Here is a 14,675-nt window from a genome sequence, read left to right as displayed (position 1 = left end):
CATTTCCAGTTTTTTTTCCTCCAATCCTGTTACTCAAGGTGCCAAAACAGGAGCATGAGGGCTAAGCATCATTTCTCTAGATACTTTAAAGTTATCAATGGAGCTAAGAACTGTTAAATAAAACGGTTTCTCTCCTCTTACCTTGCTATACCTTCCCCACAACCTGGAAGGCCAGGTGTAAATTCAGAAGTTCTAGGACTTCTCTGAGAGGTAGCTAGAAGGTGCTGACATGGAGGAACCAAGCCACAACCTGTCCCCCTTCTCTGCTCATCCCAGCTCCGCACATGACCTCACACACCCCTACGTGGCCACTCCAGCCTGCCCACCCACTTTCCATCTGCACTCTCTGCAGACAAATGCCCCTCTGTCTTGGGGTACCCAGTTGGGTGGTACTGTCAATGCCCAGGGAGTTGGGCCTGGATGAAACTTACACGGGCCCTGGGCGTGGGCTCCCAGTCATTGGCACAGAGAATTTTGGGGTCCTGGGTACCTGGAGTGGCAAGTTCCTTGGCCCACAGGCTCCTCAGGCCATGACCGAGATCATGGCCAGAGGAGGATAAGAGGGTCCCAGGCCTCAGGGCAGAGCCGTGTGAGATCTGGTCTGAACATTTTAGAAAAGGCCTGGGTTGGTCCCTTCGGCCAAGCACAAACCCTGCGTGTTTTCCCTGGCATGAGTCCTCAGCATGCCGCCACTTGTCCGGGGCACGGGCTCCTCATCTTAGAATAAGGACCTCGTGTTCTGTGCTCCCCAGGTTTCCTTCCTCTCGATGCTTCTGACTCAGGAATTTGATCAGAAGTTAATACAAGGAGAAATTACAGTGTAGCCCAGCAGGAGCCGAGCTGGTTACCTACAAATAAATCTGCTTTTGCTTTTTTGGGTGTCATCTGTCAGAAATTCAAGTGATGTTCTGACAGTCGTGCTGATTAAGATGTCAGCCGAATAGATATTTAAGTATTTGAAAAATACAGAGAGTTTGTCAAAACTTTAGGAAGAGTCTAACAAATTCTTCCTGGGAGCAAGGAAAATATTTCAAAATGGAACAGAGGCTGTCCCCAACCCAGGCATGAATTCTCTTCCTCGGAAAGTTGAGCTTCCTGTGGAGCTTCAGAAAGCACAGTCCCTTCACAGTTGTTGGGGTCGCAGGCTGGCCCATACCTTCCCAGGGTGAAGGGGGAGGAGGAGCTGAGGAGGAGCAGGGAGCACTCACCTCTCCCCTTCCCTTTACCTGTCTTCCTGTTCTGACATCTCTTTCCGCTGGGCCCCAGCACCCTTCACCTGCTCAGAGCACCTACCTGTTATTTTCATGTAGGTTCTAAGTCATGTTATTTTCACATACAGCACATTGGGTATACAGTGAAAAGATACCCTGATTGGGTGCCCGAGGTCAGCCTACCTCTACGCCTGGCCTGTCTTGCATTATGCTAATCACCTGTCTCATCCACTAAAATCTAATCTTCTCAAAGACCGTCTTTTTCATTGCCCCATCCCAAATTCCATGCCTAAAGGATGATGGGGGCTCCCAATAAGTGTTTGTTGGATGCTTGATTGATTGAAGGAACACATCATTGTGAGAATGGCAGCTCTGAGGAAAGAAGACAGAAATCAACAGGAACTCATTAATGAATACATACTTTTCCCCGCACTGCAGAAATGGAAGAAAATTTGAATGCATTAAAAAATGGAAAGCTTACTTGGGCCTCTATGATTTAAATGATTGAATTGATAAAAATAGAAGGAATTCAGATCTGCAGATGGTTGGTATGATTCAAAGGCATTGGCTGATACCATGAAACATTGATTTGTTTGACGTACATTCAAATATAGCACCACTCCAACAATGGCAACGAGATGGAGGAGGAGGAGGAGGAGGACGGGACTTTCTCTGAACTCTCCCAAGAGCATTTTGAATAGCTTCGTTGTGCAAAACTCCTCATCAAAACAAGATGTAACTTTTCTAAGGATGTTGTCTTCACAAACACTGAGCGTTAGCCTGTTGCTAGCTGTTTTTCTCTAACATACTGGATCTGTAAGGCCGGTTTGGCATTAGGAGGTATAAAGTCAGATGCAGTGGGGAGAGGACGAAAGGCCAGTTCCCGGCGCAGGTCTTCCCAGAGTGGACACTCACAAAGCTCTCTCCAGTTCCGAGCCTGGACTCGTCCAGCACAGGCTGCTTAGGTTCAGGTTGCACCAGGCTGCGGGTGGGGATCCCTGGGCCCGGGAGCTGTACTGGGGGGAGGTTCTAACTCTCTCTGCAGAGAAGAGGAGACAAGCCCGCACTGATGCTGCTATTTTCTCAGAGCCGTTGAGTTTCACCTGCCCAAATGCGTGTCTTGTCAATTCGAGATCTCAATCCACCACAGGAGCTGCTGCTCTCATCTCTCATCTCTTTCGTCCATTTTCTCCTACGTCCTCAGTGGCTTCCGAAGGAGCCTCTCAGCTTGTCGTGTCTCCCTGCAGGGCACCCAGGAGAGCTTGTTCTCCTCTGAAAGTGACAACAGCCTGTACTTCACCTACAGCGGCCGGTCCAATACCTTGGAGGTTCGAGACCTCAGCTACCAGGTAGAGGCACACCTGAGAATAAGGTGGGAGGAGCGGGCAGGAAAGCCAAACAATCCCCCAAGTGGAAGGGAAGGGTGAGCTCATCCTGAGGGTCCTCTGCTCACAAAGACAGGTCCAGTCCCCGCTGCCTCACGTGTTAGACGACTTCCTCCTACTGCGCATGTCACAGCTAGAGGTTGCGAGGCATAAAGAATGAGACTTCGTTAACACATAAAGCCAACTGTGTGAACCTATGGGGGGAAAAAAATCTATAAAACTCTTTTTGAACTTCATATTTTGAAATAACTTTAGACTTTTGATAAAGTTGCAAAAATAGTGCAGAGTTCCCGTTACCCTTTGTCCAACTTTCACTAATGTTAACAGCTTGCTTACTGACTGCAAAATTATCGATTACGGTACGATACTATTAACTAAACTGCAGACTTTATGCAGATTCCATTCACTTTTATTTCTTCTTCTTCTTCTTCTTCTTCTTCTTCTTCTTCTTCTTCTTCTTCTTCTTCTTCTTCTTCTTCTTCTTTTGGTAAAATGTACTGTTGCTGGAGCTAATAAAATATTTAAAGTGCAAGTGCCTTTCAAAGGCTCTCCAGAGTCCCCTGATCACTTTCAAAGACCCTATTTCCCACACACCTCCCCCGGGGCAGACCCCAGGTGGCCCAGATGGAATACGGTGGGGCCTGGGATGGTGAACCTCAGAGGCTCAAGTCCGGCTTCCGGTGGATGTGAGTTAGGACGAGCAAATGAGCCATGACACATCCTTTCTCTGCTCTGCCACTCGCTAGCTATGTGACCCTGAGCAACTGACTTAACTGCTCTGAGTTTCATCTGTAAAACGGATTATAATCATATCTATGTTATAGGTTTACAGTGCAGATTGAATGAGATAATGGACATAAATTGGTTAATACAGTGCCTTGCACATAGTAAACATTTGGTAAATTATTAGTAAATTACTATTATTATTGAGAGCAGGCATCATTTTACTTCGTGTTGTATTTTATTTCTGTTCTGCTATTGCACATGCTTTCCATGTCCAGCTTCTATGTTGGGTAGACCCTGGGTGGGGGCCGCTCAGGCCTGTTGTGTGTCAGCAGGAGGATGCCTCCCGTAGAGAGCCGAACAGAAGTTACTGAAGCCCCTGAGCCGTCTGGCTCTCTGAGGAACCTGCCAATGTCTCCCCGCCAGGTGGATGTGACCTCCCAGTTGCTTTGGTTTGAGCAGCTGGCTCAGTTCAAGATGCCTTGGACATCTCATAAGGACTCCTGTGAGCCAGGCATCCAGAACCTGAGCTTCAAAGTGAGGAGCGGGCAGATGCTGGCCATCATCGGGAGCTCAGGTACCACCAAGGGGCTATACTGGGGCAGTGGGATGCAGAATGGTCCCTTGGGCTCAAAGCTCTGCTCCTCCACTCACCTGCTCTCAAGTACTTGCTGAGAATCGTGAGTGTGGAATCGTGAGTGTGCCTCTCGTAGACGGTCAGAGCTTCTGTCTCTGGTTAACACCTGTGTGGAGACAAAGCACAAAGCTTTCCAAGATCATCAGGCAGCTTCAGAATTTAATGTTCTTTTCAGGGGACTCCTCCGCCACAAGGAGCACTCATTCATTGTTCCCCCACAGCTGGATTCCAGGTTATGGTCAGACAGCGGGTAGGCACAGCCCTGCAAGGCTGACATGACCTTTAACCATTTGCACAGATCTAGATTCTTGGAGTGCCTCAAGTAGTCGCCTCAGCAGGCCAAACTTAATATTATAGAATGCCAGAGTCGAATAGGGTCTCAGAGAACAGAGTTCATTCTTGTCATTGTCTTCTACCTTTCTTCGTCCTTACCAGTTCGAGAGCATCTTTAAAGGAGGATGTTCAGATGATGTAGCCCCCAATGCTTCTGGAGTGTCCTCCTGCCCCTCCCCCCACACCTTCATTGACAGATGAGGAGAGTAAAATCTAGAGAAATACAGTTTTATCTACCTAAGGACATAAATTTAATGCAGACCTAGAACTAGAACTTTGGCTTCCTGATTAAGATATCAAAGCATTTCTCCCTTACATTGTATTAGAGAGAGCACTTTATCTTTTAATTAATAATTTCCAGAAGTACAGATAACTCAACTTTTTAACCATCTGCTTTAAATTTTTACAGTCTTCAGATAAGGAAGTTCTATTTATTGTCTAACCAAAGATCAAATGAGATAATGTGCATAAATGCACTTTGTAACTGAAGCAACCCCACGAGTCAAGTCCCACCCTGTTGTGGCCCCCACCTCGGCAATGCTGATCTAAACAAGGATAAAGTGGATACTCCATAGGCCAAGTATTTTTGTTTGTAACCCCTGGTGGCTTTTCTTGTTATATTTGCTTCCTCTTCACGAATTAAGAATCTAGTGGACACATAGGCACTTACCAGATGCTTCCACAAAGCCTTTGAGTCTTCCTAGTTAACCCTCACTACACGCAGGCCTATAACTGTCACGTTTCTGATTTGTGGCTGAGGAAAGTAAAGTTCGAGAGGTTACACTGGGTCGTCTCCAGGTCTTCTGACCGTAGGTTCAGAGTTGTTTAACTTCAGGTTTACTTAGCTGAAATAGTTAAAATAATTTCTTAGAAAGGTTTATCAATAACACTTTCTATGACTTTTACTCTACTCACCAAAAAAAAAAAAAAAATGGTTATAATTTTCTTCAAAATAAACTAAAACAGCCCCAGGCATTTTAGCTTCTTCTATAAAATCTGCAGTGCCAGAGAGGTTTTGCAGTGAATGAATTTACCGCTTTGGAGATTCCAGCCATCTTATAAGGGTCTTGGATTCTGGAGGGTGTTTTCTCCTGGTTCATAAGGGTCTCCCCAATCTTACCAGGTGCTGGGAAGACCACTCACTTCTCACAAACTTTTGTTTAGGAAATGTGGCCTTTCTCCTCCCTGATTTGGGACCCCACGGTGAGAATGTCGCTTTGAAAGCCTAGATCTGCCATCTGAGGCTAAGCTGTGTGCAGGAAACTTTCTGGTTTCTCTACCGGCCATTTTGCTCCACATAAGTTCTCAGGGGCCTTGAAGGAGGTGCACCCAGGCAGCAACGTGCAGGTCACTTTCCACCCTGAGAACCTGTGGCCCCAATGCAGAAGGATCACTGAAGAAGCTTCTTGAATTTTGGTCGTTGCACGAGGGCTGTGAGGCTCCTGCAAGAGTCACTTGCATATGGCGAGGAGAAGTTGTTACATGATGTGTATTGGCACTTCCCTTGTTTGAAAACAACTTGGAAAATTTACTCTCCAAAAGGAAATTTACAGTAAGGAAACCAAAACCCCACCCAGGAAGACTAGACAGAGCTTTTCCCCAGCTTGTTTGCAAGAAGGTGTTCTCAGATTCATTCACAGCTTCAACGTCTGTCAAGAAAGTCACATCGAATGCTTTCAGAAACCTGGTGCAATCTGACACTTACCTTCCCAAATCCAGAGCAATCACTGTGCCATTCAGAAGTGGATGGTGTGAATTTGTGTGCAATGGACCATTTGTTCTTAGACAGATTGAAGAGCACCCCTGATAAAAAATAAGAGCGTGTAGAGGGTAGAGAGAAATGCAGAACGCGCATGTACACTGTGCTGTAATTTTAAAGTCATTTCCACATCTGTTATTTCTCTATTTTTTCCTCCCTTATTTCTGAAAATAGATTCATTTTTGCATTTTTAAAAGACATCCTGTTAATTCTCCAAATTAGTCCTTCCCACAATGCCAACTTCTGAGCCCAATGAGTTGAACAATGAAATATTGCTGGCATGTTTGCCAGCCTAAAATAGTTAAGCTTCGTGAGTACAATTAATGACAGCCTTGCTTTTGGGGGAGGGGACATACACTCCAGACCCACACATGCCTGTGGAGGCCGGGATTCCATCCTTCTGTCATGCAGCCACTGGCTGACTTGGCCTCAACCCCCGGCATCAATGTGCCTCTAGCACCCCAAGGCCTCTCAAGTTGGCTTTGTGCAAAAGGCCTTGGACTCCAGCTGCTGGGGCTCCCTCATTTAAGGCTCCCCACTGTGCCATCTCTCCTAGGAGCTGGTCACTTCTGCAAGGACAGAGCAGTCCAGGGTAACTGGAGAATATGCAGGCAGCACTGGCTTCCAGGCTGGCCCCCGAAGAATCTCTGATCTCAGGGATGTCTCGGTGGCTTTGCAGGTTGTGGGAGATCCTCTTTGCTAGATGTGATCACTGGGCGAGGCCAAGGAGGCAAGATTAAGTCAGGCCAAATCTGGATCAACGGACAGCCCAGCACGCCCCAGCTGGTGAGGAAGTCCGTGGCCCACGTGCGCCAGCATGACCAGCTGCTTCCCAACCTGACCGTCCGTGAGACCTTGGCTTTTGTTGCCCAGCTGCGCCTGCCCAGAACCTTCTCCCAGGCCCAGCGTAACAAAAGGGTAAGTAACTGACCCTGGCGACCCCAAGAAGCCACGACATCCGTCCCGTCCCCGGCCCTCCCTCCCTGTCTCAGGGCCCAACCACGCAGTCAAGTTTGAGCAACCCAGCTCACCATTCGTTCATCTGGAAAATTCCACCAGGTACTCAGCGCTGCCCTTCGGTACTCTTTTAAAGCCCCGTAACCCTCTGTAAGCCATCTCAGCCCCTCTGGTTCCCTTCATGGCAGGTGGCAAAATGTGTGAAGAGTATTTATTTACTTGTTTGGTGGTCCTCCATGTGGGCAGGGAGCCCAACTCTCTTGTCCCCAGCACATGGCCCCATTCCTGACACACAGCACGGTAGGCATGTGAGAGCTGCTCAGGACAGAAGCAGGGAACAAACCGTGCATCAGGGAAACAAAGGCTGGAGCTTCAAAGCCGCCTGGAGGAGTAGGCGTTTTTACACTCTGGGGCAATTATGTCTGGCGAGGCCCGTGGAGGTGGCCTCTGAAGCCCTGGGCTCCTCTCCTCTTCAGGTGGACGAGGTGATCGCTGAGCTGCGGCTGAGGCAGTGTGCCAACACGCGCGTGGGCAACGCCTACCTGCGGGGGGTGTCAGGGGGTGAGCGGCGGAGAGTCAGCATTGGGGTGCAGCTCTTGTGGAACCCAGGTGAGGCCTGCGGGTGCCGGATGGGGCGTGAAGGGCCAGTGTCACCTCCCTGGCTTGGCCTGGTCCAGCCAGAGTCCTGCTGACTTACCAGGCTCCTCTCTCTGTCGGCAAGGAATCCTCATTCTGGACGAACCCACCTCTGGGCTCGACAGCTTCACAGCCCACAACCTGGTGAAAACTTTGTCCAGGCTGGCCAAAGGCAACAGGTTGGTGCTCATCTCCCTCCACCAGCCTCGGTCGGACATCTTCAGGCTGTTTGACTTGGTCCTCCTGATGGCATCCGGCACCACCATCTACTTGGGGGCAGCCCAGCACATGGTCCAGTATTTCACGGCAGTCGGCCACCCCTGTCCTCGATACAGCAACCCCGCTGACTTCTATGGTGAGCTGGCCAGGCCTGTGGCCTGGTACACAGGGCAACCCCACACCCCCAACCCTGCCAGAGCCTGTTGAAAAGATTCAGGGGAGAAACTCACAGAGGCTTCAGGAGAGCAGGACAGAGGACTGGGGTGTGGGCAGCAAATGCTCGAAATGAGGACCTGAGAAAAAGCAGCGTCTGACCTAGCCACTCTTGTGCGCATAAACTCCTGGCCCTGTTGCCCACCCCCTCCTTCTAACACCCACCCTCCAGCCCGCCACTAGGATGGGCACTCCCTCCGCCCGCCAGCCTTTGCCCTGTGCTCTCACACTGTGAACTCGTAGAGCGGTCATGCTCCCTCCCTGTGCTAAGATGCCAGGCTGACTTCCTGCAGTGTGTGAACTTCAGGTCAGCTGTCCCCAGATAAGGGGACAGAGGGCACCTGCCAACCTGGCCACAGGGAAAAACTGCAGTAACTCTGGAGAGGGGTTACTAAATGTCAAACGCCCATAACAGACCTTAGGAAAGAAAAAAAACCTCTTTTTTCTTTTTCTTCTTGTTTTATATTATCATTTTTTTTTTTTTGATGGGGTCTCTTGCCTATATACGCTAGGGCCAGTTCAGGGCCTGGCTGGGGTGCAGGGCCTGGCAGTGCCCAGGGAATCTGGAGTTCTGAGCTCCAGCCTTGCACGCTCAGGGGACACATCACAGTTTACAAGAGCCTTCCTAGACATTACCTTGCCTTGGGATTTGCCATGAAAATAGGAGGAGGGAAGAGAGAGAGAGGTTAAGAGGTTAAGAGGAAGGGAGAAATGAAGGGAGGGGAGACCCCCTTGGGTTGGATCAAGGCTGGGCTGGGCCGGCCCTGCTGTGATGGGTAGGTGTGCCTTTCTAGCATGGCAGGGCCCCTGAGAGGAGGGCTGTGGTCTGGGGCTACCAGGTGTCCTCACAGCCGTAAATGGAGGCAACAGCAGGTCAGCCTGGTTCTCCAACTTGTCACACTGGTGCCCTCCCCTGGGAGCAGTGAGAATTTTATTTACAGGTGGCTGAGCCCTGGCACCCTTCAGCCAAAACATTCTTCCCATTTGGGCAGGCTGCTTGAGATGCCAAATTACTAATTTACAGTAGCCAAGAGCCTAGACTGCTCAGCCCCGCCCTGGCCAGCCCACCTTTTCCCCAGGGACAACACACCTGGCAGGCCGAGTCCTCACCACAACTGCTTGGACAACTGAAGTTGGAGCCAGGGCATAACTGTGCCACAGCCTTTAGCTCCAAAAGTCTGGTGCCTCCTTCTCTGTCCTGGGGATGTCCCCATAATGACCCTGGGTGGTGGGACCGGGGGCCGGGGCCCAAGGGCCTCCTCTATTGCTCCCTACCTGATCCACTGCTCCTATCCCTGAGGCAGGCTTTCTGTAGATGCAGCCAGGCCTGGCAGGGCGGAAGCCAGCCCTGGGCAGCTCTCTGCCCCTCTCTGTTCTGACCATCACTTCACGGTCCACTTGCAGAAGGGTGGGCAGCATGTCCTGGACCCGGGCTGACCAGCACTGTGGGTTGGGCTTGTACCGAGCTCCTCGCCTGTGAACGCATACAGGGACCAGGTCACCTCTACACCCTCTGCTTGCAGTGGACCTGACCAGCATTGACAGGAGAAGCAGAGAACAGGAAGTGGCCACCAGGGAGAAGGCACAGTCACTTGCAGCCTTGTTTCGAGAAAAAGTGTGTGACTTTGATGACTTCCTATGGAGAGTGGAAGCCAGGGAGCCAGGCATGGGCACTTGTGCAGAGAGGTAGGCAGGCCGGGTGGCCCGTGGTAGAGAGCACCCTGCAGGAGGTGTCCACCTCCACGGCTCCATGACGCACTCTCCCTCCCCACAGCCCGACCCTCCAAAAGGACATCAACAACCTCCTGATTCCCACCAAGCTGCCCGGCCCCGTGCAGCAGTTTACCACACTAATCCGGTAATCGTCTGCCCCTCCATGCCTCCACTACCCCACCACACCCTGAAAGTCTTTGTTGTAGCAAATTAAGCTCTTTCTATTTAAAGGGATTTTCAAGGAGGAACTAGAATTTGAAGTGATCGAAGGGGTCAATCTTTTGAGAAAACCCTCCTCACCGAGACCAGCACCAGCCCTCCCGGCGATACAGAGCACTCCTGTTATTTTTATTTTTTAAACAAAATCAGAATGTGCTTTCTGGCCTGATGATCATAGAAATCACCTAGTACCATTGTGAAAAATTCAGACAAAGCAGGAGAACCTCAGGTGGAAAGGGAAGGTTTCCTGTCATGCCAGGCCTTGGAGGACAAGAGACCCAGTGTTTGGTCTGATCATGTTTTGGGGCACATAAACATTTCAGTAGATAAATGGGATCACGCTCTGCATATTGTTCTGTAACTGGTTTGTTTCGTTTTGTTTTTTCATCGAAATAGTGCTGCTACCTCGCCTCTGGTCAGGTCTTCCTCATTTCAATCTAGCCATGATGCATTTCCTCTCTGAGTCCATACTGATGGTCAGATGATTCTTAGGCTTTTGCCATTACAGGTAACTACAGCCGACATCCTGAACACATCTCTTTATGCACCTGATTGGTTATTTCCTCAGGATGACTTCTTTAAGTTAAATGACAAGGCAGATACATCGATGATAAAAGTAACAGCCAATTTACTGAATACCTACCATGAGACAGATGCTTTCATCAGTGAGCTCATTTGCTCCTCACAGTAACTCTGTGAGGTGGGCATGGCTGTCCCCATATTACAGGATGAGAAAAACGAGGCTTACAGAGATTAAATGACATGGTCAAGGTCACAGGACGAGTGTACGTTGTTCCCCTGGCACCTGTTATTTTTGTTCTCTAAGTCGTCAGATTTCCAACGACTTCCGAGACCTGCCAACCCTCCTCATCCACGGGGCAGAGGCCTGCCTGATGTCCCTGATCATCGGGTTCCTCTATTACGGTCACGGGGCCACCAAGCTCTCCCTCATGGACACAACGGCCCTCTTGTTCATGATCGGTGCTCTCATCCCTTTCAATGTGATCCTGGATGTCATTGCCAAATGTGAGTGTCGCCTGCTCCCTGTGACCAACACCTGGAGCAGGTAGAGCCCATGGCGTCAGCGACTCTGAGCTGATCCAAAGCTGACTTGTGTTGCTCTGAGCTCCCAGGGAAAACCGGTTTGCTGAATAATTTCACCATGACTGTGAAATAAAAGATGATCATTGTTTTTAAAGTTCATGCATTAATATTAATACGCAAATGAAAACAAACTACCATGGAGTCGGAGGAAGTCCTCTCCCAGCAGGATTTATATTTGACAGCAACGCACAAGTCACAGAATTGCAGACATCAAAATCAGGATGATTTTGCTCTGCTTGTTTTTATAAAAATATAAAACATTTAGGCCATATAGTTTAAATTGTACTAAGAGAGACTCAAAAACAGAAACACTGAAAATTATTTTTACTTTTTCATTCTCCTTGTCTCTCCTTTTTTAGGTCACTCGGAGAGGGCAATGCTTTACTATGAACTAGAAGACGGGCTGTACACTGCTGGTCCATATTTCTTTGCCAAGGTGCTTGGTCGGGGCTGACAGTGAGCGACTGCGCCAGGTTGGGTGGAGGGGCAGAGACAGCCGCACCACATTGTACAGAAGTTACAGAGAAGCATTTTGGTGAACCGGGGGCCCAGGCATCTGTGGTCGTAGATGCCACATTCCCTAGGGGAGTTTCAGAGACTTGATATATTTGAAACATTTACCAAAAAGTCAGGACCGTGGGCCAGGAACGACCTTTTCTGGTCAGCAGAAACCTAAAAAAGAAAAGGTGGGAAACATCTAGCATTCATTCTTCACCTCTCCAGTCCCACCACATCTCCGGGAAGCAGGTCAGGTCAGGCGGGTGTTACTGTCCTCATTTCCAGGAAGCGAAGGCTCAGAGAGGTTATGTGGCTGTCTCAAGGTACAAGGTATGAGCAGGCGGGATGGGATCTTGAAACCAGGTCTTATGAGAGCAGATACCCGCTGCCTCCCTAGAGAAAACTGCTCTGAACTGTGCCAGAGGGAGCATATGCCATCTGCAGGGGAGAGCCAGCTGTGAGCTCATGCTCGAGGGACCCACAGGCCTACACCCACCGGCCCTCCTCCTGCAGCCTGACCATTACCAGGAGGGAAGGCCGGCATCGCTGGAGGTTGCCGTCTTTAAATGTTTAAAAAATAGTGGCAGATAAAGGCATTGGCTCCACATCCTTATAAGGGCTGCTTTTTTGCAGATCCTAGGGGAGCTTCCGGAGCACTGTGCCTACATCATCATCTATGGGATGCCCACCTACTGGCTGGCCAACCTGCGCCCGAGCCCTGAGCCCTTCATGCTGCACTTCCTGCTGGTGTGGCTGGTGGTTTTCTGCTGCAGGATCATGGCGCTGTGTGCCGCCGCCCTGCTCCCCACCTTCCACATGTCTTCCTTCTTCGGCAACGCTCTCTACAACTCCTTCTACCTGACCGGGGGCTTCATGATAAGCTTGGATAACCTGTGGACCGGTGAGGCCTGCTCCCCACACCTGGTCAAGCTTTTTGAGGCCTGTTGGATTCCGCCTGCTTTGGCCCGGGGATGAGAACTCATCATTTAAGTCCAACTCAAGGGTGGTGCTTCCAGGAGCAGGTGCCCTGGACAGCTGTCTTGAGTGCCAGGGGAATAACTCCACAAGAGGGTTCAGATGGTGCTGTGTTATGAATCCCAGCTGACACCTGGAAGTCCCTCCTGACTCTCCCTCACCTTCTAGAGCACCAGTGAGCCAGGTCAATTCTGCCTCCCAAGTCTTTCTGAAATGTCCTTATCCCCAGTTCTGCTCTTATCATCTGATCTTGGGCCACTGCAATAGTCTGGTCTCTGTGCCCTGGTTCCTCCACGTCCCTCTCAACCCTCATCCATGCAGTGACCTTTCTAAATGCAAATCCATGTCGCTGCTTTGTTTGAACCCAATCGGGAATGGAGGAGGGGGCTGCTCACCCTCCGCTCTCTCTACCCAATTCTTCTGAGGCCCACACACACTCTACGCCCTCCTCTCTATGAGAAACTGAGGCACAGCTATTCTGTACCTTCCTCGGCTCCTCTCCTCTGCCAGGCCTTTCCTGACCTGCCCGGGCAGGGGTCACAGCTTCCTCCGCCACTTGATACCGCCACAAAGTCAGGACACAGACTCAAAAGTCTCTGTTTTGGGGCTGCTGTGTCTCCACAGCCAGTCAGCTCTGGGAAGCCGGGCACCTGCCAGGAGGGACACCTAATTAATCACCCTCTGGAGTTGTTATGGACCCACATGTGGTGACCCAGCAGCCACTTGCCAATCCTCACACCCCCATCCCTCCTACTCCCTGACTCCCCACCCTAGTCCTTGTCCCAATCTGCCCCTGCTCCTCAGGGGACTCACATTCCCAGGAGCAAAGCCACCACAGCCCTCTCTCCATGCTTCACAGGGAACAGGGGTTAGCCTGTGGGAATAATGTGACTCTCACGGTCCTCAGTGCCTGCGTGGATTTCCAAAGTGTCCTTCCTCCGATGGTGTTTCGAAGGACTGATGCAGATCCAGTTTAAAGGGCAAACTTACCACTTGGCGGTTGGCAACCTCACCATCCCTATCCCGGGAGACGTAGTAAGTAGCTGAGGCTGTGGACTCTCAGTAGATGGCATTCATCTGAATGTCTTCTTAATCATAACGAGCTCACTGATGTCTGTGTCCACAGATCCTCAGCACCATGCACCTGGACTCGTACCCACTCTACTCCATCTACTTAATCGTCATCGGCATCAGTGGTGGCTTTGTGGTTCTGTACTACGTGTCCTTGAGGTTTGTCAAACAAAAATCAAGTCAAGAATGGTGATTCACGCCCAGACTCCGGCCCACTGGTGGGGGACTTGAGCAGACCCTTCCACTGTACTCCCTTTCTCCCGAGGAGCCCCTTCCTGGGCACACGGAGGACAGCGTGAACACAGATGCTCTGCCACATCTGGCCCACAGCACTGCAGTGGCACAGGCTGGCCACAGGATGGCAGTAGAATAAAGACAGTGGAAAGGGATTCCTGATCACTGGCCAGAGTTTGAGATTACTGGGACTGTGAAAACCATATTTGGGATCCCCACAATGTTGCTAATTTATTTCCTTTTGATCTATATTTATATACAAGATGGGAGCAAATTAGGTAGGAATTGAGTAGGTATGCCATGCAAAAATTGATAGGGCCCAGGGGGAGCGATAACATAATAGCTAGTGGAACATTTGGCCTTGTCTTCCAGGGTCCCTAAACTCTGTGTTAAGCCACTCTTGAGCCAGAACATGCCTTGAAACCTACCAGTGAGATGCTATCCCTTCTTTTTGTGTGGGGTCGTGAGCTCCAAAAGCCAAAATGAACAATTGAAAATTTATTGAGCATCTACTCTGAGCCAGGTACAACTTTATGTGAGTCACATTCAGTTCTCAAAACAACCTTTTGAAGTGAGGTGGATGGTATCCCATCTTATAGGTGAGGAACTGAGGCACAGACAAATTCGGTACGCTAAGTAAAGTCACACAGTACCAAGTGGCGGAGTCACATGGGGGCAGAAAAGACTTTGAGGCCTTGAGAAGCTAGAGGGCAGAAGGCAAAGCCTGACCCTCTGTAAGGCTTGGAACCCCAGGAAAGCTCCAAAAGGTGAAGAGTTTTGTAGAGGTT

At 50.0% G+C, this 14,675-nt stretch overlaps 1 protein-coding gene across 1 annotated transcript in view; it reads left to right on the top strand.

Annotated features, from left to right (window-relative positions):
- The window catches only part of ABCG8 (ATP binding cassette subfamily G member 8), a 15,108-nt gene extending 1,224 nt beyond the window's left edge, over nt 1-13,884 (top strand). Inside the window, exons 2-13 of the mRNA XM_006909692.2 lie at nt 2,459-2,560; nt 3,746-3,896; nt 6,728-6,966; nt 7,482-7,614; nt 7,727-7,996; nt 9,597-9,759; nt 9,848-9,931; nt 10,832-11,031; nt 11,469-11,545; nt 12,241-12,508; nt 13,490-13,617; nt 13,709-13,884. Of these exons, the coding sequence (XP_006909754.1) occupies nt 2,459-2,560; nt 3,746-3,896; nt 6,728-6,966; nt 7,482-7,614; nt 7,727-7,996; nt 9,597-9,759; nt 9,848-9,931; nt 10,832-11,031; nt 11,469-11,545; nt 12,241-12,508; nt 13,490-13,617; nt 13,709-13,846 (1,953 nt within the window). The 3' untranslated portion in view covers nt 13,847-13,884. The remainder of the gene's footprint in view (nt 1-2,458; nt 2,561-3,745; nt 3,897-6,727; nt 6,967-7,481; nt 7,615-7,726; nt 7,997-9,596; nt 9,760-9,847; nt 9,932-10,831; nt 11,032-11,468; nt 11,546-12,240; nt 12,509-13,489; nt 13,618-13,708) is intronic.
- The last annotated feature ends 791 nt before the right edge of the window (nt 13,885-14,675 follow it).

This window comes from Pteropus alecto, unplaced genomic scaffold (assembly GCF_000325575.1).
Source record: "Pteropus alecto unplaced genomic scaffold, ASM32557v1 scaffold131, whole genome shotgun sequence".
Classification (NCBI taxonomy): domain Eukaryota; kingdom Metazoa; phylum Chordata; class Mammalia; order Chiroptera; family Pteropodidae; genus Pteropus; species Pteropus alecto.
This window is presented reverse-complemented; position numbering and strand designations above follow the sequence as displayed.